We start from the raw sequence: 23,840 nt of genomic DNA, 5'->3' as shown, positions 1-23,840 counted from the left end.
TTAAAACATTAACATTACTGTCAATGTGTGGAATTTCCAAAATGGCAGTCCTGCTGGGATTTCCCCATAGTGTGGAGAAGGAGTTGGCAGGGGTCCTGCTGGCGGGCCTTGCCCTTGTTGGTAAACAGCCATTCTATGTTGGCCGCTAGCGGTTTCCTCCGATTCTAGGCACCCGGAAAAGTGTCTCCTACGCCATGAATTCTAACACTACCATTGTGTGGTGGTGTCTGCCGGCTGAGTTTAATCCATGTTTCACATGCTGAGTTTTTTCATCATAGACATGGTGTTACATCTAGCTGATACGACGCATGTCAACCAGGGTAAATAAAGGCTGGGTATATGTGATAAATAAATACATGCGCGCGCACACACACACACACACACACACACACACACACACACACACACACACACACAGTTTATTTTATTTTTAATTTATTTATTTATTTCCGTTTATATTCCTGATATTCTGTCTTCATTGTGAGATTATCAATTTTGTTCCATTTTATTTAAAGAGAGTATATATATAGGGTCATCATACTGTCTTTCGCTGCAGAGAATACATACATAGAGAATACAGCACTGTGATGCTGTGCCCATTTCCTGGTATGACAGAGCACCTTAATATGATTCTTTTCTTTTGTAGTACTATTTATTTTTATTTATGTGTTCCACAGATTGGCTAAACAATCTGAGTTGTTTGAATCTGGAAGAGAGACAGAGAGAGAGAAAAAGGTTTTGTATGATTTCAGGATGTTCTGAAACGTGTTCAGAGGGGTCATCGTGTGGTTAATTTCTTGATGAAGTGTAAATTCATATAGACTTAACAATCCTGTTCAGCATAATTTTACCTGGAAAGACCCAACAATTTTCTATGTTGTTCCAGATTTGTAGGAGTGTGAATAATGTACATAATAATGTGCATAATAAAAAGTAGAAAGTTAGAAATACATCTATTGTACAAGGCAAAGAAAAAAGAGGTAAATATATTTTCAACATATTTTCTAAAGAGCCGACTCTCTTAGATGAATATATTAACTAATCCCATAGTTTTAAATTAAAAAATGTGCTCTACGTTATGTTGATGGGGTTGCATTCATTAGAGAAAGATGTAATAGAATAATTTGCATTGTTTGCTATTGTTTTAATTATTGTGAATGTTTGTCCCTCTAGGAACCAAAGAGTATGAGTTTGAATTAAGTCTGTCTGTGACAACATGCATAAATCCAACTTCATGCAACTCCCACATACAAACCATATGGAGGTACCATGTGTTCCCACATACAAACCATATGGAGGTACCATGTGTTCCCACATACAAACCATATGGAGGTACCATGTGTTTTGAAGGCCTTGCCTGTTTGATGTATGTACATTCTGCTCCCCATTGGTAGCACCTGATTCCAAACAATATATGTGAACCGCGGTATGTTGACCAGCCCTGATGCTCTTTAGGTTAGTTAGTACATCATATCATACAAGCATGCTACAGACTGTTCATTTCCAGTGCTGGATCCACTCTTTATGTCTAATGAGAAATAAATATAACATTTTACCTAGTATGGCTGTTTTCCATTGCTGCTGCCATTCTGCATGAGAACATGAACAGTATTTGTGCCTTTGCTTTAAGAAACACTTACTGAGCGTCTGTCACTGTGGCCTCTGTAAAGAAGCCCAAATTATAATTAAATAAACTGTCTAGCAATTAACTAGAGGTCTTTGTCACTGTGCTGTCAGATTGATATTAACCCATTTAAGCCCTATTAAAAAAAACCTGTGTTGCATCGTGACACATTGTGAGCTTGTAGATCGGCTATTTACGCCATTAATGAGGAAAAGCGTAAATCATTGAATATATTTGAAAGCTTTTTAACACACATTTTCTGAATTTCTTTGTGTATGACCAAAATAAGGCCTTTATCCTTATCCCTCCCTCTCCCTCTCCCCCTCTCTCCCTCTCTCTCTCTCTCTCTCGTTAATTATACTTTCTCTCTCTCTCGTTAATTATACTTTCAGTTACACAGACAGTCCTTGAAAACAAACACGTGTAGACTCAATTCAGTGACTGTTTCCATAGTGATAGTTGAAATGGCTCCCAACATTCATAAAGGATGGAATCTGGAATGATTGAATGACTCAAAGAACATTACTGCATATTCCAAAGGGCATGGGTAGACTGGCACAAGTAAATATGATGAAAATTCATTAATTCGTTCAGCTTTTGTCATTCATTGAATTATTCATCTCATTTCACATTTCCTACTACACCATGATCTAATGAGCCTGAAAGTGTGTAATAGAGGTAGACGGTATGGTACAATGTGTCTTCCATTCAGCTATTCTAATGTAAAGTGAAAATAATATAGGGACAAATGTATGACAGAGTGTGTGTGTGTGTGTGTGTGTGTGTGTGTGTGTGTGTGTGTGTGTGTGTGTGTGTGTGTGTGTGTGTGTGTGTGTGCTACTAATTTGATGATTTATGATGGTGGTTTTAGTGTAGCATTATTTGACCTCACATTGGACTACAGCCAATAGACTCACTCCTCAGTGTAAAGGCTCATGAATGATAATATCATTGTGTCGTACTTGGGCAGACTTTCAAAATCTGCCACTCACTTTCTTTTCCCTTTAGTGAAGGTAAGACAAAAAAAAGATAAGTGGACATATTATCCTTATGTTTGTCAGTGAATGATGCATCTATGCCTGTCATTTATAGTGAAAGGTCCATTCTTGAGATAGTCTTTCTTTTGTGTAGAATGGATCAAAACTGTAGTTGGGATTGAGGCAGCCTAACCTACTCCATCACACAGGTTTTCAAGTAGTGACACTGTGACACACATTACATGGAAAAATCGCTTGTGACACACATTACATGGAAAAATCACTTCTTGTCTAGACAGTGCCACTGCTGCTTGCCACTTGCTTTCCAGTTACACTGTAGTACAGGGGTGCCACAGCCTTTTTTGACTTGAGCTACTTTCAAAACGACCAGCTTAACAAGATCTACCCACCTGAAAATAGTTTAAATATGTACCCGAGGCCCAGGCCGTAGCGTAACGGTCTGGGCACCGGACTGGTGATCCAGTCGCGGTGTGCCGCGGGTTCGACTCCCGAACCCGACACGGCCTTTACCGCATGTCATCCCCCCATCTCTCTCCCGTTTCCTGTCAGCCTACTATCTGTCCCTTAAAAAAATCAATAAAAGGCGTAAGCCGCAAAAAAAAAATCTTAAAAAAAAATATATATATATATGTACCCGAGGGTGCTTTAGAACAGCGGCGCTGGCATTACATATAAGACAAATGCACTTGGAATGGGAAATAAGAGGGGGAGACATGGAATAGGTAGGGTTTATAATGCTATACCGATGCACAGCCACACTGAAAACAAAATGTTGCATTGTGGATTTGAGCTGACAGGCACTTTTTGATGTCAATCAATCAAGTCACCAAGAATTGTCTTTTATATATTTAATTGAAATATTCTTTAGGGGCATGTCATGTGATCTACCTGCACAGCCTTTGTGATCTACTGGTAGATCGTGATCTACCTTTTGGGCATCCCTGCTGTAGTACAGTAATTACAGTACACACAGCTGTAGCCTTATAGGCTTTAGGATATATTATCATGTCCTTGTGACTATAAATATCATTTTGGGACAGATGAAGTGAGATCAGGCGATTTCTTTCAGCAGATGTCTGTGTCATGCTGTTATCAACAAAAGAGTAATGCAGAGGAGGGCTATAACAAGGATTTACAGGTCACAGGAAATTCTACAAAATACTGCCATGACCGATTGGATTGGGATTGGTTAATGGTTACACAATATACAGTTTATAGAATTGTTTGGAATACACAGCCCATTGGCTAAAAATAACATCAAACTGATGAGTAGTCATAGTTATTAATATGCCACTGGTAATAAGAAATGCCAAAGAAAGCATGACAGTGATGGTTCTGTATTCATCATACAACAGACTAATTTAATGAATATGTATAATGTGTTTGTAGAATCCGGCCTCAAATCAATCTCTATTCAAATGTTATGGTCCTTTTAGTATCCCACCCCAAGCCACTTTGTCTATTTTTCTTTTCTTTTTTTACTCAGTGGTTTCTAGTACACAAACATAAAGGCATATTCAGATTTTTTACTTTCTTGAAGCACAACATGCCACAGAAGTATTTGCAGACAAAAAACAACAATCATCAACAATCATCTGGGAAATCTTCCCAACTTGGAGGGAACTAGGCTACTCAGATGCTAAGGATGAGCAGTCTGTTTTGTAAAGTTTAATACTTTGTACCAATTGACTTTGTAGTTTTTGTGGTTTTCTTGTTCAACGTATAGCGCTACTAAACTGTGAGAAAAGTAGGCCTACAGAACTTACTATAGATTACCGGCATTGAAAAATGAACAATCATTTTGAGAGAATTCTCTCCCTTTACTGGCTGACAATTAATAAAGCAATTCTATACCAGTCTTGCCTATAACTTCTTATGAAACAAGATGATTTATCATAATAACATACCATACTACCAGTGCTGTTGTCTAAGGGTAGGCTCTGTAGGCTGAGCCTATTGTGAAACTGACTACCGTCTGCTTCCCAAAATCTAGCCAGGCGCTGGAGCAGGAGCAGGTGGGCTGGGTGGAGAAAGATGTTCACTTCAATGCTGTAACAGGCACAGGCTTTGGGGCAATTTGGATCTGTTTCCCTGCATTCCAAATGCAAGCAAAGCTGATCAACAACTTGGAAAAAGCCCCTACAAGCACCTGGCCATCAATACCTGCTTGCATGCTGTATGGCAGGGGTGTCCAAAGTGTGGCCCATACTGTGGCCCTCTGCTTCATACCTGACTTGTATTACCACATGGTAATGCCCAGATTAATGAATACAAACTTCAGAGTATAATTTGTCAGGATTCCTTAATTGTTCCTTGTCGTCTCATTCTGAAGCAGTAAAAAAAAAAAGGCTATTTTATTTCTGTTTTTACCTTGCACGTCTCGTGTGACATAAGCCTGAAGAAAGGCTGAGTTATATTAGTGCTTTGTTCACAGCACACCTAACAAAATACCATTGATATTAAATATTGATGATGATAGTTATATAAAATTATTTCATGAGATGCATATGTAGGCCCTATGTGACTTTGTTACAGTCCGAAGGCACATTATGTCAGTCGTGGAGATGTAGTTGGCCCTTAATTGGGTGTTTTAATATTTTCGAATATGGCCCCCTTTGAAAAAGGTTTGGACACACCTGCTGCATGGTGAGTCACAATTAAGCGAAACGACTGCAGGTGGTTCAAGCTTTGTGAAGATCAAGCAGTTAATGGAATGCATGCATGCAGTCAAACCAGCTCAGTGGCCTCGTGGTTAGAGTGTCCGCTCTGCCTCTGAGACTGGGAGGTCGGGGGTTCAATCCCCGGCCGGGTCATACGAAAGAAAATGGGACCTCCCTGCTTGGAGTTCATGGCACTCAGCATCATGGGTTGGTTGTCCCCTGCTGTCCAAAGGGTGTACTTGTAGGCTACATCAAGCTGCCTCACACTAAGGCTTTCAGTTTGCCCTCAGTTATGTGTGGCATGTATTTATTATTAATATTATAGTGTAATAGTATACTAGTGAATAGAATTCAATAGTATATTGTGAGTTAATGATTAGATTAATTTTGCAGGGAGACCTATGCGGGAGGCTCTGAAAATGTGCAGATCAGTTTTATCAGCATCACTTAGGCCCTATACTAACTGTACTGGATTAGTACAGCCTACAGGTCAAACCTATGGGTCACCGTCAGACTCAATTATCTGTGCAATAGCGCCATCCAGTGGTAGACTTTCTATTCATATAAAACGAGTTGGTTTCCTGAGTCAAAAGTAATTTGTAATAGCATAGGCTATGATTCTCCCAAAACCATACAGTCCAAAAAAAACTGTTTTTTTTTCAATAGTATACATTTTGTGGAATATTACATTGCAATTTGCACAGTACAAAAGCTTTGGTTGCCCAGAACATAAGCAGTCTACTCATTGCAATGTATTGTTTCCAATAGATCTAAAGTTGAAGGAAGGGAGCTGGAGACAGGATATTCTGTAGTCAGGGTCCATAATTATAGCAGTTTGGGCGTATAGGAGTCACTCAATCCAAAACTGTAAGTGAAATGTAAAATGTGAGGGCTTGGACTGGACTGGCTTAGGGTCTAAGGACACAATCATGACAGAAAAAAGTTGGAAGTCGAGTGCATATCTCTGCCAGGCCGGGTGGCCTACTCAGGGCCTGTTGCATGCTGAGGAAGCTGCGGTGGGAAAGTGTTTCTATAAACTTCCCATTGCAATCAGAACTGCAGACTCTATTCCCAATCTTCCGCCGTAGTCTGAAAACCCACCTCTTCAGACTCCATTTTAGCCCGTAGCACTTGCCGTAGCACTAGCCCCAGCCTCGGCGACCTTATAAGTGTATGCCTACTAAGGCTCAACTGTTTGGTTCTTAGCTTATGTATGATTCATGATGACCATGTTTTTGTTCTTGCTTACTGTAAATTACAGTACTTTACTTACTGTAAATCGCTCTGGATTAAGAATGTCTGCTAAATCCCCTAAATTGTAATTGTAAATGTATGGTTTCAAGTAACCGTCCAATTTGGGGCCGGCTGACTGGACATGTTCATGATATATGGATGGCACTGTCCATAAAAAGGAGGCAGACTAATTGGGAATTTGTTAATAAAAAGGAAATATATATGTCACAGACAGGCCAGATTTTGAGATGGGACAAAAATCTATTTTATCAATATTGTAAACAAGACATCTAATAATGGTGTAGATTTAGCTTCCCTTCCCCAATCAGAACTATAAAATTGTATGTCAGAGTTATATTAAAGAACTAAAAGAAATAAAGGCCCTTTACCTGCGTCAGTAATTCTTTATACTATAATCAAACTGTATGAACTGTAAAAGTCCCGCTATGCAAAGTTCCTTTAAATTCTTCCACCGAGTAAAGTATCAAAAAACTAATCCCAAAAGTAATCCAAACATGTAGATTTTCTTAAATCAAATATCCCAAATTAGAAAATAAAAAGGCAATGCATTGCACAAAAAGGGGGGGGGGGGGGGGGGAGTATATTACTCACCCAACCTTGAAGTCAGGAGGCCACAGTCGGTTCCCCTTTTGTCCAAAAGCTCCAAAAGCTCAGATTCAGAGCTAAAGCCTCAGAGTTCTCAAAGTTTTCCGGCCCCACTACTCTGTGGTTTATCAATTTCTTATTCTGGTTTAGTATCAGCCTTAAAAGAGAGTCTCTTTGACAAAACACCACCAACCACTATTTGATACCTAAACTGGAACCCCTGGCGGCCTCACTTCCTGTACTTTTATAGATGTTCCTGGTACCTCACTTCCTGGAGCTATTGCTAACATGCTTTTCCCCCACAGCTCCCCCTATGATCAAACCTTTTTGTCAACAGAAAATGAATGACCATATTCAACTCCACAAAACATAGGCTATATATTTTTTTTTCCGCCGTACACATCATTTCGGGGTTAAACATTCAACCATGGGTGCGTTTATGTGGCAGTGTCACACCCTGTGCAATCTGTATGGGTAGCAAGTTACTACTAGTGTACAGTTTGCAAGACTATCCCAAACCTGAGGTTAGTCTGGAGCTTCAAGTATTTGGGGGACATAGAGACGATCGCTGTAGACGTCTGATCTCTTCGCGGCCATGACAGTGATGGTCGTGAGTTACTTATTCTTGTGGCTGACTCTCCCACTGTTCCTTGTTGGCTGCCAGGGGAGAGGGTTCCTCCTGTACATGGGCCATGGAGGCAGGGTCAACGCACAGGCCACAGCGAATCCCGCCAATACCATATAAATCGTCCACGCAAATTGTTCAATGACAAAGCCATAACTGAATCCAATGATCGCTGAGCCAAGTATTATCCACTGAAAAATCTGTTCAGCAAGCTTCTGGCCTTCATAGTCCATATGCTTTGGAATTGAATTGAATTTTGACCACATCTTTGACGGCATCTCTCAGACAGTCGACTAAAGGCTCAGAGCAGTCACTATCACTGCTGTTAGTCGACGTGGCCTCATCTTTTATAGATAGAATTTGAGTGGACGTCATGGTTACGTCACTGTGTTGCGTGTGTTGCGTGACGTCATGGTTATGTCACTGCGTTGCACGTTCTGCGTGTGCAATAGTGGCAGAAAATCCACGACCAACCTGGGCACCAAAACAGAGTTGGCACGGGGGAAACTGCATGGGCACTATAGGAAGAGGGGCATTAGGCAATTGTGGGCACCAACACAGAGTGGGCACCAGACCCCCGAAGAGTGGGCACTATAGGAGAAATCGAACCAAAACCAAAAATAGACCTATACTTTGAAGTCGTATCCTCGTATGGGTTCATGTCCACAGAATGCATTTTGTACATCTGGCATACTGGAATGCAACTAAATTCCCCCCCTATCCAAAACAATTTCCAACAAATTGTAGTTTGAGGTTAAGGTTAGGTATAGTTCTGTGAGGTTACGGTTAGGGTTTACACTATAGTATTACTGAGGTTAGGGTAAGGTTAGGTTTGCATTTTTACTGTTTAGAGAGCTTTAATTGTTTAGGCAGGGTTAAGATTAAGGTTATAGGGCATAGTTTGAAAGAGCCCAGTCTTCTCTCCTTCTCCCACAAGGTGCCTATTTGCCCTGGTGCCCACTCTTCTCTAGTGCCCACTCTTCTCCCTCAAACGTTTCCCTAAACTATAGAAACAAAACACACTAACTAAATAGACGACTATAGTGAAGTCATTACTTTACACAAACCTTGCTGGACCATTAATGACACAAGGCGGGGAGTGGGGGCAGCGTGTGACCTGTGACGCTCTAATCCCTGACTTTCAGATTTATGCACGAATTATGATGCTCTCCCAGGGTTTAGTCAATCCCAGTAATCAGACAAAGAGCCCTTCTATTGGTGGTGAACATCATGCAGTGATGCAGTCATCCTTCTTATCCCAACCATCGCTCGCCAAGTTACATAAAATAGACATCCATTATCCATAGGCGACATAACAGGGAAGCTTGTCGGTCTGCTTGTTTGGCTCTCTCCAGACCTGACTGGAACTGTTGTAGGCCTATAGTGTGCGTCATCATGATGGTCGTAGTTGACCTAATGCTGATGTTGATCGACTTCACGTACTCCATCCTCAGCGCCATCGTGCAGACGTTTGTTGGCCCACGACTGAAGAGCATAGACGGGGAGCTCTGTCTGATCACTGGCGCTGGGGGCGCGTTGGGGCGGCTCTTCGCTCTGGAGTTCGCCAAAGAAGGCGCGCACCTGGTGCTCTGGGACTGTGACACCGTCGCCAACGAGCAGACCGCCGAGCTCGCTCGGGAACTGGGAGTGGGAGTCAGTGTGCATTGCCACACGGTTGACCTGTCCCGTCGGGAGGACATCTACGAGGCAGCGGGACGGGTGAGACGCGAGGTTGGGAGTGTCACCATATTGGTGAACAACGCGGGAGTGGTGGCGGGACGGCGACTCCTCGAATGCCCCGACGAGCTTTTGGAGAGGACGCTTCTAGTGAACTGCCACGCGCTGTTTTGGGTGAGACTTTTTACGCATTTTACGCAATGGCAAATTAAAGGTAGGCTACTACTAATAAGTGATATTTCTTTCTAAAATAAATGTAAAATTAATGTAGCTCTCCTGTCTCCACCATGTTCCCAAAGCAATCATTGATTGATTGATTGATTGATTTATTAACAGTTTGCAGAATTACAGTAGCCTACATTTCAAATACAACTCAATACAGTTTTAAACGGAATACATTTTACAGATTTTAGGTTTGGATACCAATTGTATCCACGGAGAGAGCTATAGGCCTATAAGTGATATGGGAAAGAATTTAAATAAATTGGAATACTGTAGCATTAAACGGACAAATGGTTAGTAGCCTACTATAGTTGGTGAATTGTAGCCTATTATGTAAGTCAGTGTCAGTCCTATTCATTCTGGCCTATGCGTTTGCGCCTGGCAGCGTGTTTGCTCACTGATGTGACAAGAGAGCATGCAGGCCTCTGTCAGCCAAGCTGCACGTCATCAAAGGACCTTTCTTATGACTGCATTGGAATAACGTGAGTGTGCAATGGAAAAAGAGAGTGAAGGGAAGGCATGCGATTCTTTCTGTGTAGGCTATAGGCTATATGATCTCACAGTGTAGCCTCAGTCTTATGCCCAATATGAAAGGTCAAGCCCACCACGGTCAGCTATTTGATTTCACTTCATCTTTCCTCTCACAACATAATTAGGCTATTCAGTGCCAAAGCCTTTTAAAACAGTAAAACAGACTTTACCGTAAAAGATGACATCCCTCTATGTCTATATCATTCGCTTCTAGTTCTAATGAAGGTGATCATTTACATTTCAATCAAACCCACAGATGACAAAGGCATTTCTACCTCAGATGAAAGCGAAGAACCATGGCCACATAGTAACCGTGGCTAGCGCACTGGGGCTTTTCAGCACTGCATGTGTAGAGGTGAGACCAGCGAAGAGCTGCTGACAGGCCTACTTTAATGTTTCATAAAACACCTCTTATCAAGAATACATGCACTGACAAATGATTGTACAATTTATTCAAATGCTGAATACTTTTCATTCTGTCTTTCTCCTCTAGGACTATTGTGCCAGTAAATTTGGAGCTGTTGGGTTCCATGAGTCACTGGCCCATGATCTTCATGCAGAAGACCTGAATGGCATCAAAACCACTCTAGTCTGTCCTTACATTGTAGATACAGGCATGTTTGCAGGCTGTGAGATTAGGTGAGCAATTCAAAGACCTCCAGAGTCCAGATTAATTGTATTTTATTGGCAGTTGATGCTGAACCAAAAGTATGCATGTCTCCTTTTTCTTTTCTGTCCGATGTCTACCAGGAAAGAGTTTAGGAGTCTAATCCCTCCTCTGGACCCCCTTTACACTGTACAACAGGCCATGAATGCCATTTTAGGAGAGCAGCAAATGATCTGCATTCCTCGCCTCATGTACATTCCCTTCCTTACACGAGCGTAAGTATTCGATTCAGCTGATTTATCAACCAGACTAAGTGAAGTGATAGCAGGTGTAAAATAAAATGTATATAAACACTTATGATAAAAAACAAAATGCTGTATTTTCAGATCTTTTATTTCCATTTTCTAGACTGCTGCCATGGGAGGCAAATGTTGCAACCTATCGCTTCATGGGAGGGGACAAATGCATGCTGCCTTTCATCAAGAATTCTGAACAGAAGGGTTCCAATGGACATGTAGAATCATCCTAAACAGAACAAAAATGGTGTGGTTGACCTTAAAAACAGTTTTGTCTCGACCCGACCTTTTGGTGTGGTTTGGCCTTAAGAGCATTGTTAAAATGCCTCAAGTCTTTGTTTGAACCCATTTTCTTATAATGGAACACATACACCAAAGGCTTGTTTGTGATAATTGGAAATCTGAAGGGAGGGCGAAAATATGCAGTAATGGTACTACTAATTTCTAGTTTTGTGCATCTTCACCAACAATGACATTTTAACATTGACATTATTTTATGTACGGTATAAAATAAAATGTCGTGTTCTTATTGTGCATTTTAAATGTTTTGACTTTGATCATGAGAATATGGACAAGTATCACAAAAAACTGAATTATAATAATATGCTCAACAACCCAGGATAAACACAATGTTCTAAACAAGTGCCTTTTTTATTCACATAACAGTGCAGAAACAAAGATCAGACATAGAAGACAAAACTACGTTACAAGCAGAGAAAAACATGAAGCATTATGTTGGAACCACAAAGATTACAGACTCAGTATATTAAAGACAAAGAGGAATTTAGGCATACAAATAAAGAAAACATTTCTCATCAGCCTCACATAGCCTGACGATCAGAGATCACGCCTACCGATATGCGTGGGAAATCTAAATTCAACGAATGGGCCTCGATGCCTGAGAATCCATCATAACAAACATGATAAATATTGTATATTAAGGACTGCCCTACAGTCTTTGCACTGGTTTTGTGTTAAGTGGTTATTTATTTATTTTTCCTGTATAATTCCATCCAATTTTAGACCATTCACTGAACTAGGCAGAGATCTGACCGTCTGGCTATGTTCCAGAACACCTCTCTGAACCTTGTTTCAGTTGCTGTCATTGAAATAAACCGACACATTTTGTTAGATGAAACCTCACCCCAAATCCTTGTTGAAGCTAGCCTTTCATCTTGCCATTATTATGCAAAAAAGATAACGCAGAAACAACAAAAAGTAATGAATCAATTCAATCAATCAGTTCAAATTCAACCATCTTGTCTTTTTTTACACCCCAATGGTTTAAAAAACTCCTTTAAAAAAACAGCACATCCCAAATCAAAGCAGAATAGCCAATTAGCCATACAATCTCTGGTGTATCCATTAGAATAGTCAGAAGTCAAACGAAACCTTAGCCCATTTAGACGTGAGGCCAATTCCAAAAAATCCTTCTAACTGGGGGGTTCCCGTCTTGAAAGGTAAAACCGCCAAAAGGGGTTCCCGTCCTAAATGGGTTAAGTTCATTCAAAGCAGGTCTCTACTTTGGCTCAGGGGACATGACGCCCACTCCCGGGCCGGTGCATTCCTAATTAGTTTTAAACCAACTGTACTGTTGCTGCCTGTAGGTAACCCTGCAGGTACTGGAGAGCCTCTGCATCCAGATTGGTGCTGATCATTGATGGAACCTGCCGTGAAACAAAAAGAAGAGATGAGAATCAGTACAGTGTCCCAACATGACATGCTCTGTGGCCTGGCTGGGACAGTGCCATTAGGAAATAACATGGAAAGGGGACTGTTATTGTTGAAACCATGTTAACACCAGTCCTGTAATGTCATTCATGTCAAATGCCTTGTTTTTATGTTCTGTGTGGACCCCAGGAAGTTTAGCTGCTGCTATGCACCAGCTAATGGGGATCCTAATAAAACTCTAAAAACCAGTTGACCACAACATAAAACAACAAGTTATTTCGCTCAATATAGTCTAAACATCGTCGCTCGTATCCAAACATACCCGTCCCGGGCATGCCGTAGAAAGCTTGTGGAGCGACTGGGCCAGCAGGAGTTTAGGATTGCCAACAGCTTCTCCAATGGGATCATGTTCCTTCTTCCCAGCGAAGGCCAGCTGAGAGAACGCGGTCTGGTAACCTGGTGTGTCCTCGATGTCAATGAAGTGCTCATCATCTGGGATGCTGTCATCCTCTGGCAACTCGAAGAGGCCGATCAGGGCCTGTAGCAGGGGGGTCCTGAACACAAACGATCAACCTTTGACTTACAAACTAACGTGCCATGCTTTTTCAACAAACAATTAACTTGTCTGCCAGCAGCATTTCTCTGCATGACAGAGGAAGTGTACTTTCTTCAGGCTGACTGCTCACCCATGGATTAAAGCTAAATAAAATCTCACGACTGAAATAGTTTTGATAGGCCAAGTCCCAATATGTAATTTGTGAAACGGCGTGAAAGGAGCCAGCACACACCAGCGCTGTGTGTCCTACACACTTTACACTATATGTAAAATGATGATGTTTTGGTAGCCATACAGCAAACTGGTCCAAGAAATTGCAGATTGAGGCATTAACGATTGCGGTTATGAAATATGATTTTATTAGGGTCTTCTGGAAGACTGAAATAACTAATAACCGAAAATAGTCTATTTTTGGTGCAGGACACACTTCTATGGAAGACATGCTGACTTCTATGGAATCCAAATGACAGAAATCAGTCGTGGCGATCTGAGAACTTTAATGGATGCTCACCACAGTTTGGTGTATTCCGTGTCCATCATGGCCGGGCACTCGGTGAGGACTTTGGTAATGCCAACAGCACAGATCTTCTTCTCCACCGGGCCAGACACCTTCTGGACCTCCGGAATGACTATTTTCTCCAACACCATGCCAAACATTCTGCAACACAATTTCCAGAAGAATTAACACAGTCCCCTCATAAAGAAACACTCACCCGAGTGCTATGCTATATGTTTCCATCATCACAAATGACCAGCTAAAATCAGTCACATAATTGAAAATCTAATTACGAATAAGATAATCTAGATTTTGGCCACGTTGTCAGATATGAATGGCTTCTATATTTACAGGGGAACCTCATTATCGGAACCTCACAGGGATGAAGGTTGTTTGGGAAATTATCAGAGGCGAATACTTCTTATAACTGTCATGGGTGCCTCGTGCCTGTGCCCATAAAGGTGTGACTACGTGGCAAAATGACAGTCATGGGGAGGGAAGCTCAGGGGTGCCAATTTGTGTTCCCATTTTCTCCCTGGGTGCTCAAGCAACACATAGAATAAAAGTTCCCTGCACACTGCTGCGATTTTCAGCAGCGTTTTTCCACCGGTTTTCCGAAAAATGCATCCAGTCTGCAAGGACCTTTAGTCACTCAATCACCCTCTCAGTAGTTACAAGGACCTTTAGTCACTCAATCACCCTCTCAGTAGTTACAAGGACCTTTAGTCACTCAATCACGTGTCCCTTTTTTTCCAAAAACAAAAAAGGGATTAATTCCACTGATTTGCACAAGAATGTTTATTCGCAACGTTTAGTCTCAAAAAAGTAAATAGTGTATCTCAATTAAAATTATATTTTATAGAATGAAGTATATTTTGTAAACGTTTTTATAGGTAGCCTTGTTTAATAGATGACCAAATATCCGCTCACAACTCTACACTGTAGTTCAAATAAACTAAATGAAACAATAGATCTTTTAACATTGTCAATATTAAAATATTCTTGAATGTTGGTTTGTGGTTCTAATGCCTCAAATGAACAGCTCCCAAGACCAAGTTTAGACCAATAGTAAAGGCTTGCTTTTACACTTTTTACTTACTTTGGCTGGATGCTGTCAAAAATCTCCTGTAGAGCAATGGCTCCATATTTGACCCCAAAGAGATTAATAAACACCAAGAAACCTGAGGGGGAAGAGAAATACCTATGAATACAAACACATGCATGGCGAGCAGTAGATGTAACATGTGAAGATAAATACCTATGAATACAAACACATGCATGGCGAGCAGTAGATGTAACATATGATAGGCTGTCATACGTTAGATCAGTGGTTCTCAAACTTTTCAGGTCAAAACGCCCCAAAATAATCTTGGAATCACTATAATTGTAGGAGTTCAGGCATGATATTTTGTTTAGCGTCAGTACCCAGGCTATATTAAAACTAAATATATATACATTTTTGTTTGACTCAGCTCCAGATATAAATATTGTGAAAATGGCATTTTTTTTGTCGTTTGTTGATTACTTTGGTAATTTTAGAGGGATTAAAAAAGTTTTCAAAGTCCTTAAATTGTCACTTTAGAAATGTGCGGGTACCCTATATGTATACACTTATACTGTATGTTGGTTTATTGACTGTCGAGTTTGAAAACAATGTTGCACATTAAGCAGATGATCTGGGGATCCCCTCAACAGTTTGAGAACCACTGCGTTAGATGACAGTTAAATCACTCATAATTCTAGAGTGGTTATGTGAATGGGAATCCAATGATATCTGCACTCACTCTTGATATATTTGGTGGTTTTGGAACTTTGTAGCCTCTGGAAGAGCAAAATGAAGATCTGTTTCCTGTACTGAGTGATGGATTCTCTGGGTGGATGAAGGTAGGGTTGGGTGAGAAAGTCATAATCGCATCCAGAAATTTGAGTTTTAATACATGTTCCAATAAAGGCAATATCTGTGTGGTTGACTTACGGGGGCATGTGCTCTACAATGCTGTTGAGAAGGTAGAAACCTTGATGGTCGTTGGCCTTTGAGGCAATAAGCTTTTGGAAGACCCCCAGCAAACCAGGCTGTGAGAAGAAGGGTAGAAGCAAAGTATGGCATGTGTCAAAATACTGGGCAGACACAATACAGGAAATGGTTCATCCATAGCAGATTACGGAGAGTAGTAAGCGAAACGCATCGCTGCGAATCTTCAATAACGCCATGGCAAAACAGCATGTTGACTAATGTGTGTAACCTTGTGATAAAATAATGAATCACGGGGAAAACATTTATTCAAGGAGTCAAGTTGAGTCTACAGTAAGTCCAACATTTGCCATTGTCCCACCATTCCCCTACTGGCATCAGAAGAGGAAGGTGCCTTGAACCTTGCACTAAAAATAAGTTTAGAATATTTTAACTTTTGTTTGGGTATATAACTAACTTAGCAACTTGGACTGTATGCCATAATCATAAAGATAAAAAAAAAGAAAAAAGGTTTGAAATATTTCACTTTATGTGCAGTAGGCTGCGGACAACAATGCTATCAACATACTATTTTATCTGCTGCAGAGCTGGCGATGGTGGCTCCACCCTTCTGTAGGTAGGCTTGGAGCAGGCGGACCAGAGGGGGGATGTTTCCCGAGCGCTCCCACAGCACCGGCTGCAGCAGGTGAGGGAACAGAGCCATGTAAGAATTGGGGATATTGTTGTCGTGGATCTCCAGGAGCAGGGACATCACCTGGAACACGTATGGAACAAATTCTGCAACAGACGAGAAGATCAAAAGGAACATTGGGTTGAGGATTCAGTTCGCCCAAAAGGCCTGATAATAAATGGGGTAAAGAATTGCAGAAAATGTACGCACCCTGGACATCATTCTGAAGGATCTCAGTGAAGACAGGGAAGAGGGCCTCCTCAAAGCTGTTGACAGTGGTGGGGCTGGCCTTGCAGGTGATCCGGATGGAAAGGCACAAGGCCTCAAACAGGTAGTGGTTAAAGTGCGGCTTGCTGGGATTCTGAAAGGGGGTTTGAGACGTGAGAACAGCAGACACAGCTAGGTCTGGGATACAAATACAAGTGAATCTCAGTTAACGGTTTGGTATCAAGGTGTGCATGAATATCCTCTAGGCGGGTGACGAGTATCTTCTATACAGCTTCATAATAATCACAGTTGGCTTGCCTTGCTGACTATGAGGAGCTTGTGAGTGAGCTGACCAATCAGAGTGGGAATGTAGGGAACAATCGCCTCCTGCAGAAGGGAGAAGCTGCGCATGATAGCTAAAAACAAAAGACAAAAAAAAGACAAACATAATTATTCAGGGTTGTGAGTCATTGACCAATGCAGTGAATAGAGAGCCAAGCATTTCACCCTTCAGTCAGTTCAAACATAATATATAAATTCTCTGATGATCCAGGATGAGCTAGACACTTTACCTTTCATGATATATTCATTCTCTGCGGATCCAGGATGAGCTAGGGACTTGAATAAGTAGTTGAGCAGCTGCTCTGTGTAGGGTGCCATTTCTGTTGGAGTGATACTGTAAAAAGAAAACAAGACACACACACACCGAAGGGAGTTATCCACCAAAATGCTGTTCGATCTTAACCCAATTTGTGCCCAAGACGTCTCCAGACGTCCTGGGAATTATCCCATGATGTGCCCAAGACGTCTGTACACTTCTTAGGAAAGAATTTGAAAACATTGGGAAAATAAATTCATTTTTTACACAAGGGCACACAAACTGCTAAAAGAAAATCACAGCCCAGGTGAGTGCCATTCACACATTATTATAGCAATCAAATCAAATACTTTAATAATGACCATAAATAATACTCACAGTGTAGAGTTGTTGGGCCCTCTCATGGTGAACAGCCTCTCCAAGGCGTGTGCAGCGTAAGTGTGCTCCACCGTGCTCTCTGCTTGCAAGTGAGCTACCAGCAGAGGTATGGCCTGGAGCAGCTGATCTTTAGGCAGCTGAAAGAGAACAGAGTGGATAATCCACAACACATTCAAATCACACTTTCAGACCATAAAATGGTGTCACTTCATACATCAGTTAAACTGTATGAAGATAAATCAATACATATAATGTGTCCACAGGGACAGGACATTTACTCTTAAACTGATGCCTGGACTAAAGTGACATTACGATGCTGTGAAGTTGGCCGCAACTGCCAAAATGTTAATGAGGGTTATCGTCTTTTCTTTTAACCCATTTTGGGGCGGGAACCCCTTTTGGTGTTAGCATTACGTTATGCTTTAGCTATTGAAAAATAGCAGATCTACAAGCTCGTAGCGTGACACTTGGTGGTGCGCTATGAGCTTGTAGGTCTGCTATTTTTGAAAAATCGAACGACTGACATAGAAACATAGCTTTTTCAGAAAACTGTCAGGATGTAGAAGACCTTTTTAGAATCTGATCTCAGGTCAAAATGGGTCAAAGTCCGAAAGTCATCACCCCTACTTCAAAATAACACATCATCTAAATTGAGCTATAGGAGAAAGTAGGAGATGGTACCTGACTTCTGAAGATCATGACGTACTTGATGGCATCTGCCTTCAGCACAGGGAACTCATTAACTAGGATGAAAATGTAGAGAAGGAAGTGAACTTACAGCACACCAGTGTGCCTATTCAGGCACAGGGGGGGGTTGTAATTGTTAGCAGATCTACAAGCTCACAACACATCACACCGTGTTGTGAGCTTGTAAATAAATCACAGGTATGTTTGGCAAGACTAGAGGGCCTAAGTGGTTAATTTAAAAAACACAACTACCTTTTTACACCAACGTTAATATATACATACTGTATATCAAAACCCATGTTTACCCAAGTCTTACCATTAGGAGACTTGAGGTCTGTGAGAATGTGGTTGACAAAGAATTCTCCGAGATTCACCAACTCATTGGCTTGTGTTATTCCATGCTGAAAAACAAGAGTCAACGCAACTTTAAAACATTATTCATTCGGTATTGGAATGAAAGCGTTGTAAAGAAAAGTAAAGCAACACTGACAGCATTTAATTTCACATTTCACAATTTGACAAATCCAGGCTATAATTCCAAATAATACAAAGTATTATTGCAACAGTCAACCTATTTAAAGGTGGCAGCAATACCTTTTGAGTCTGCGCTTTAGACGCAAGAGATGTGACAAGATAAATAGCAGCGTCTTTATGCTTCCAGTTTACGCTTGGATTCTTGGCGTACTCCCCCAGCATTGAGCTCACGTAGCCGGAGAAGATCGCTGTGACAGGCCCTTCAAAGAATTTACACAGGCCTCGGACCAGGTCACATGCAGCCCTGCGACGTGTGTCAATATCTGTGGGGAGGATGGCATTTAGGTTAGTGTGGGCATGCAAGGCACAACTACACTCTTCAGCATTGTTTTATGAACTTAAATTGCAGTCTTCACCTGATCCTTCCAGGTCTCTTCGGATGTATTCCTCTGCGTTATCTTCAAAAGCCTCCTCATCAGCACCTAAATAGAAATAACAGTGAATCTGGTCAGCATTAGAGTAATGCATGGTGCACATGTTTGGGTCATTTTCAAGTGCAGTTTGCTGAATCCATGTAACAATGAATCAATATAAATGAAGATTAACCAATATATAAATGAATACAAACAAATAATCATCTTACTTCTGAACTCCATGTTGGGCACGATAACTTTCTCACAAATGCTAGTGAGTATGTTCTGGTCCTCAAACAGATGCTTGTAGTGAGGCCTTTCACACACAGATGCCAAGAACTGGATCGCATTGCTTACGAGCTAGAACAAGGAGGAGGCATTTTATCAACAGGAAAAGTAAACTAAAATAAATAACACAGAAATACTTACAGTACAGCCAATAGTCTTACCAAGTCATATTTGACCTCCTGGCCAGTAGACACCAGAAGGCCCCAGATAGCAGTGACAAAGCGAGGCAAGTATGGCTGGAATTCTTCATCATATTTCTGAGCGTACAGAGCAGCGTTGTCACAGATCTGAGATTTCAATAGTTCCAGGAGGCCTGCTTCTTCCTCATCCTGTTGAATGGAAACAAAACTAAATGTCACTATTATTTCACAGAATCATTGTTGTTACTTTTGTGCAATTAAAAAAAAGAAGTCGGCTTACATCCGTTTGTAAAAGCTTGTTATCCAATGTCAGCAGGTTATGAAAATTAGACATCCACGTCTCCATGTTGTCTTCAAAGAACTCTGGAAGGTCCTGCATTAGGATGAAGAGATAAGAATTGAACCAACTAAAATACTTTATTTTTAGTAAAAATTAGTAAAAGCTCATTTAAACGCACCTGAAAGTTGAGACTATAGAAGACCTTCGAGATCAGTGTGAGCGAGGAGAAAAGGACCTTCAAGGCATTTATGTCTGTAGCGTGTGTCTGACACAACTCAATGGTGGCCTGAAATGACAAAGAGAAAATAAAGTATAATCATGCCATCTGTACAGTACAAATTATCTGTTAAATGTTGTGATATATTTAACTAAAACAGCAGATAAGTGCTCACTGACATGAAAGCTAAAGAACACAAACCTTGAACAGTTCAGTGAGAGGTTGAGCGAATGTGTCGAGAACCAGCTTGATCTCCAACCACAGCTCATTTGACTTGAACTCATGCCGATATCTGCAATACAATCAAGTGCTTAATTAATATTAATAATAATAATTGTTGTGCATATCACAACTGTAATTCAGTAATGCATTTCCACTTCCAATAATTGGTGAAAATTTTGATCCTCTCAAATTTAATTTGAAAATCTCAATGTCAATAATGCAGACAGATCTCCAATGTGCTACCTCTTGAAGAGCGAGTGGGCAGTCCGGAGGACGCCGTTGATGATATGGAAGTCGCCACTTTGGAAGCGGTTCACCATTTCTGTTAGAAGATCAGGCCATTTCTGAGGGAAATCTTCTCTTCCAATTATGCTGATGGCATCACTCAACTGTAGAAAATAGAGGGCAAATGTACAGGCAAAGAAATGGTTACGCTCTCCAGACCATGCTTGAATCTGCAAATGCCTGCTGCAGACAATAACGCACCCATTAATGATGACAGTCACAGAACAGAACACAGGAAGGTGTACAGTACCTGTTTTTGAATCTGTTCCGGGCTGCTTAACATCAGATTTACAATGTTGGCTTTGATTGTCGTCCGGTCGGGATCAGAGATCTTATTTGGTTCATCTTCAACCTTTGGGACAAAGACGATAATATTAAGAGGATCACATCTCAAACCACAGGTTGCCAAACACAATGACATCTGAACTAGAGGTTAGACACTCACTATACGCCAGTTCCTCTTGATGTAGTTTTTGAACGTAACGGCAGCGCAGACCCGGATCACATTGTCCTGCGATTTCTCCAATAAAGTGAGGAGCAGAATGGGATAGTTCTGGTTTCCCTCGACTGACTCGAGGAACTTTTCAGCTAGAATAAATAAAACAAAAAAAGAATAATCATTTAGTATGATATTCTTTGTGAACAAGCGCTGGTGTGGCCGGCTGTGCCCAAGAAATGATGATGTTATTTGTTTCAAATTCCTCACCTGGACGCCTTACTGTTGGATCCGGGTCCAATGTTTTCCTCATGAACTCAGTGAGGGATTGAAGGTTAGCATCGTTCAACTCCATGCTGGTTGCTGCACAAAGAGGGATGAAGGATAGTGGGTGATGTGAATATACAGGAAAAAAGATTGATCTGGGAGCTTACAGCAGCCAGCACCACTTTCACTCCACCAGCATGTTGGTTGACTTTGATACAAACTTGAATGAACGACTGGGATTCGTCTAATTGCTGGTCAAGTAAACAAAACGTTGGCTAGCTAATGTCTACTCTACACACCCGTGTCGATCCAACGGTATGCACAATATACTACCATCAATAGGGGAAATAGTTTAGTTTTACACGAATTAAACTGAAAATAAGGTTGTTGTTTTTTGCCTCGTGTTTACTTTAAACTACTCCAGAGCTTTAATAACAAGCCCGGGGTGGTCTGGATTCTGAAGCTGTCATTTAGTCATTGCTGTATTATTGTTGACAGTAGCTAAGCTGGAAGCTAGCATGTTCCATTAGCTCAGCCCTAGCCCCTTTCGGGACCCTACGTAAAACTTTTTTGATATTTTGTTTAGTTTTACGTTGGGTCCCTGCTCGCTAGTGTATTTTCGTATGGAAATTCCTAAATGCGGATGTGGAGATTCTCTCTAAAATAGGCCCCGCGGCATGTGACGCCATTATTTTCCTTGAGTTATTCTTTATTCGGTAACTTTAAGTAGCTATACATCCCGGTGCGAATATCTCCTGTGGCGCGGAAGCCGTTAAGTATTTTTAATCTTTGTTTGACCGATTTGGTCGCTTTATTTCTTCTTGTTTGTTTACCGTTTATTGTACCGCCTCCCGGTGTGCGGTTGGCTTGTGAGGCTACGTCCCTGCCTCTGATCTGCTGTGTCATAGCTATAGCGCCACTAGCTAGCCAGATAGGCGGTACAATGAGGTGTCAATAAACAAGAAGAATCCAAGCTTCCAAATCGGGCAAACATATATTAAAAATACTTAACGGCTTCCGCGCCACAGGAGATATTCGCACCGGGATGTATAGCTACTTAAAGTTACCGAATTCAGAATAACTCAAGGAAAATAATGGCGTCACATGCCGCGGGGAGGCGTTTTAACATGTAAACACGAGCCAGTAAATGTTTTAATCAGGTGGCATGGACGACGAGGAACAGGACCCAATGCACTGGGTCGAACAAATGTCAGAAACTTCAGTAGCATTTGGGTTCTGCTTGGAGGGCTAGCTCAGCCCCATAGTACTTGCATTAGCCAAAAGCCATTCAGGCTACGGCAGGCAACAATAATTAACTAGCTCCTAACAGGACAGGATCCCCGGGCATGGATGTCACTAAAGCTCGGTTAGCGACTTTGGGATGGAGAGCTGAGCAAGATCAGATTTAGAGAACCCATCCTTCCATTATTACAGCAAGACATGGGACCACATGGGAGTCCTGCTTGTTAACATGACTTTACAAAGACACTTTCGCAGATAAGTAAGCCTGGGACCGAGGCTACACACCTTCGTGTTCGTGTTTATTTCACGATTGTCTTGTTATTAAACTAAACTAGCATGGTACCGTAGTAGTGCACCCTCACCCGACATGGACGCTCCAACAACACTCACTCAGGGCAGCCACTAACTCACACACTCACTCATCTCCCACTAAACTTTGCTAACGCTAGCATTAGCTTGCTAATTTTGTTCAACCATAAATCCACAGCCACGGAGCAGCATGGATGCGCATCACGGCACGGAACAAACACCCCTTAACGGTATATATATTAGTATGAGAGCAGTAATTGTGTGTCGTACCGTTTTACCAGTCAGTGTGGTGGTGGTGAATGGTTGGTGATAAATGTATGAGCGTCGCTAGCACTAGCAGCGCTGCTAGTGTAATAATTTCCTTTCAAATGTCTCAGCAAAAGGAACAGCGCGGTCACACTGCTGGGCATGCGCACAAGCAGCAGCTCCGCCAGGCACGCCCCTCCCTCGGCCTAGTTATATTAAATTAAATTTTTTAACAAATGTAGGCTATTTATTTATCAAATGTAAATGCCCTGCAAAATCACTACATTAATTAGTGTATTCTTAGCTGTATAATAATAATAATAATGTATGTATATATTTTATAGACTATAAAGGGACAGCATCAAGTGAAATTTGTCATGATATAAAAAAATAAAAAGACACCTTTAACGTGTTAATAGTCAAGTCAACATATTATTTGTAAATATTAACTCTATGTAACGTTCACTCAGACAGAAACGATCAGACAAGAATTCAATGTTCACATCAAGTTTAATCCACATTATTGAAAAATACAGAAATCTTTTTGAAAAATGTCGAAATTTGTTTTTTAATGTTCTCTTCTTGTGAACGGGGGTCCCTGGCACAAAATATTTTAAGATGGGTCCGCATGCAGCTGAGGGTCCTTCCTTGACACGGAAAGGTTTGAACGACTGCTGTAGGAAACACTTGTTAATGTGACCACAACA

At 41.2% G+C, this 23,840-nt stretch overlaps 2 protein-coding genes across 3 annotated transcripts; one reads left to right on the top strand and one right to left on the bottom strand.

Annotated features, from left to right (window-relative positions):
• Nucleotides 1–9,141: 9,141 nt before the first annotated feature.
• Nucleotides 9,142–11,312, top strand: rdh20 (retinol dehydrogenase 20; the record flags this gene model as incomplete). The annotated part of the gene is made up of 5 exons (XM_083770928.1): nt 9,142–9,597; nt 10,433–10,531; nt 10,670–10,815; nt 10,927–11,058; nt 11,192–11,312. The coding sequence occupies 5 exons, from the start codon at nt 9,142–9,144 to the stop codon at nt 11,310–11,312; spliced, it is 954 nt and encodes a 317-aa protein (XP_083627054.1).
• A 435-nt stretch (nt 11,313–11,747) lies between these two features.
• On the bottom strand, nt 11,748–23,269 carry LOC310863512 (exportin-2). 2 transcript variants are annotated; one of them, XR_014569675.1, is made up of 26 exons: nt 23,158–23,269; nt 21,340–21,432; nt 21,079–21,221; nt 20,884–20,985; nt 20,592–20,737; nt 20,328–20,418; nt 20,088–20,195; nt 19,910–20,002; nt 19,651–19,818; nt 19,432–19,561; nt 19,205–19,270; nt 18,909–19,111; nt 18,631–18,715; nt 18,309–18,370; nt 17,628–17,764; nt 17,224–17,327; nt 16,970–17,067; nt 16,655–16,805; nt 16,343–16,551; nt 15,778–15,875; nt 15,587–15,672; nt 14,902–14,983; nt 13,818–13,964; nt 13,073–13,304; nt 12,580–12,746; nt 11,748–12,476 (listed from the first exon to the last, which is right to left on the bottom strand). XR_014569675.1 is itself a non-coding variant. In XM_083771913.1 (25 exons), exons 2-25 carry the CDS (start codon nt 21,422–21,424, stop codon nt 12,657–12,659), a joined length of 2,916 nt encoding a protein of 971 aa, XP_083628039.1. In that variant the 5' UTR covers nt 21,425–21,432; nt 23,158–23,269; the 3' UTR covers nt 11,748–12,656. The 2 variants fall into 2 exon arrangements, 1 of the variants encoding a protein (XP_083628039.1); XM_083771913.1 differs by having other exon boundaries at nt 11,748–12,746.
• Nucleotides 23,270–23,840: the final 571 nt, after the last annotated feature.

The sequence above is a fragment of the Protomyctophum parallelum genome (assembly GCF_964188405.1).
Source record: "Protomyctophum parallelum genome assembly, chromosome: 8".
Taxonomy (NCBI): domain Eukaryota; kingdom Metazoa; phylum Chordata; class Actinopteri; order Myctophiformes; family Myctophidae; genus Protomyctophum; species Protomyctophum parallelum.
This window is presented reverse-complemented; position numbering and strand designations above follow the sequence as displayed.

Excerpts from the sequence above, each read along its gene's own strand:
- LOC310863512 (XM_083771913.1), bottom strand. The coding sequence starts at position 21,424 with ATGGAGTTGAACGATGCTAACCTTCAATCCCTCACTGAGTTCATGAGG. Across the intron at positions 19,819-19,909 it reads ACAAGCTTTTACAAACGGAT|GATGAGGAAGAAGCAGGCCT; the intron begins GTAAGCCGACTT and ends TCCATTCAACAG. Across the intron at positions 15,673-15,777 it reads ATTGTAGAGCACATGCCCCC|AGAATCCATCACTCAGTACA; the intron begins GTAAGTCAACCA and ends TCATCCACCCAG.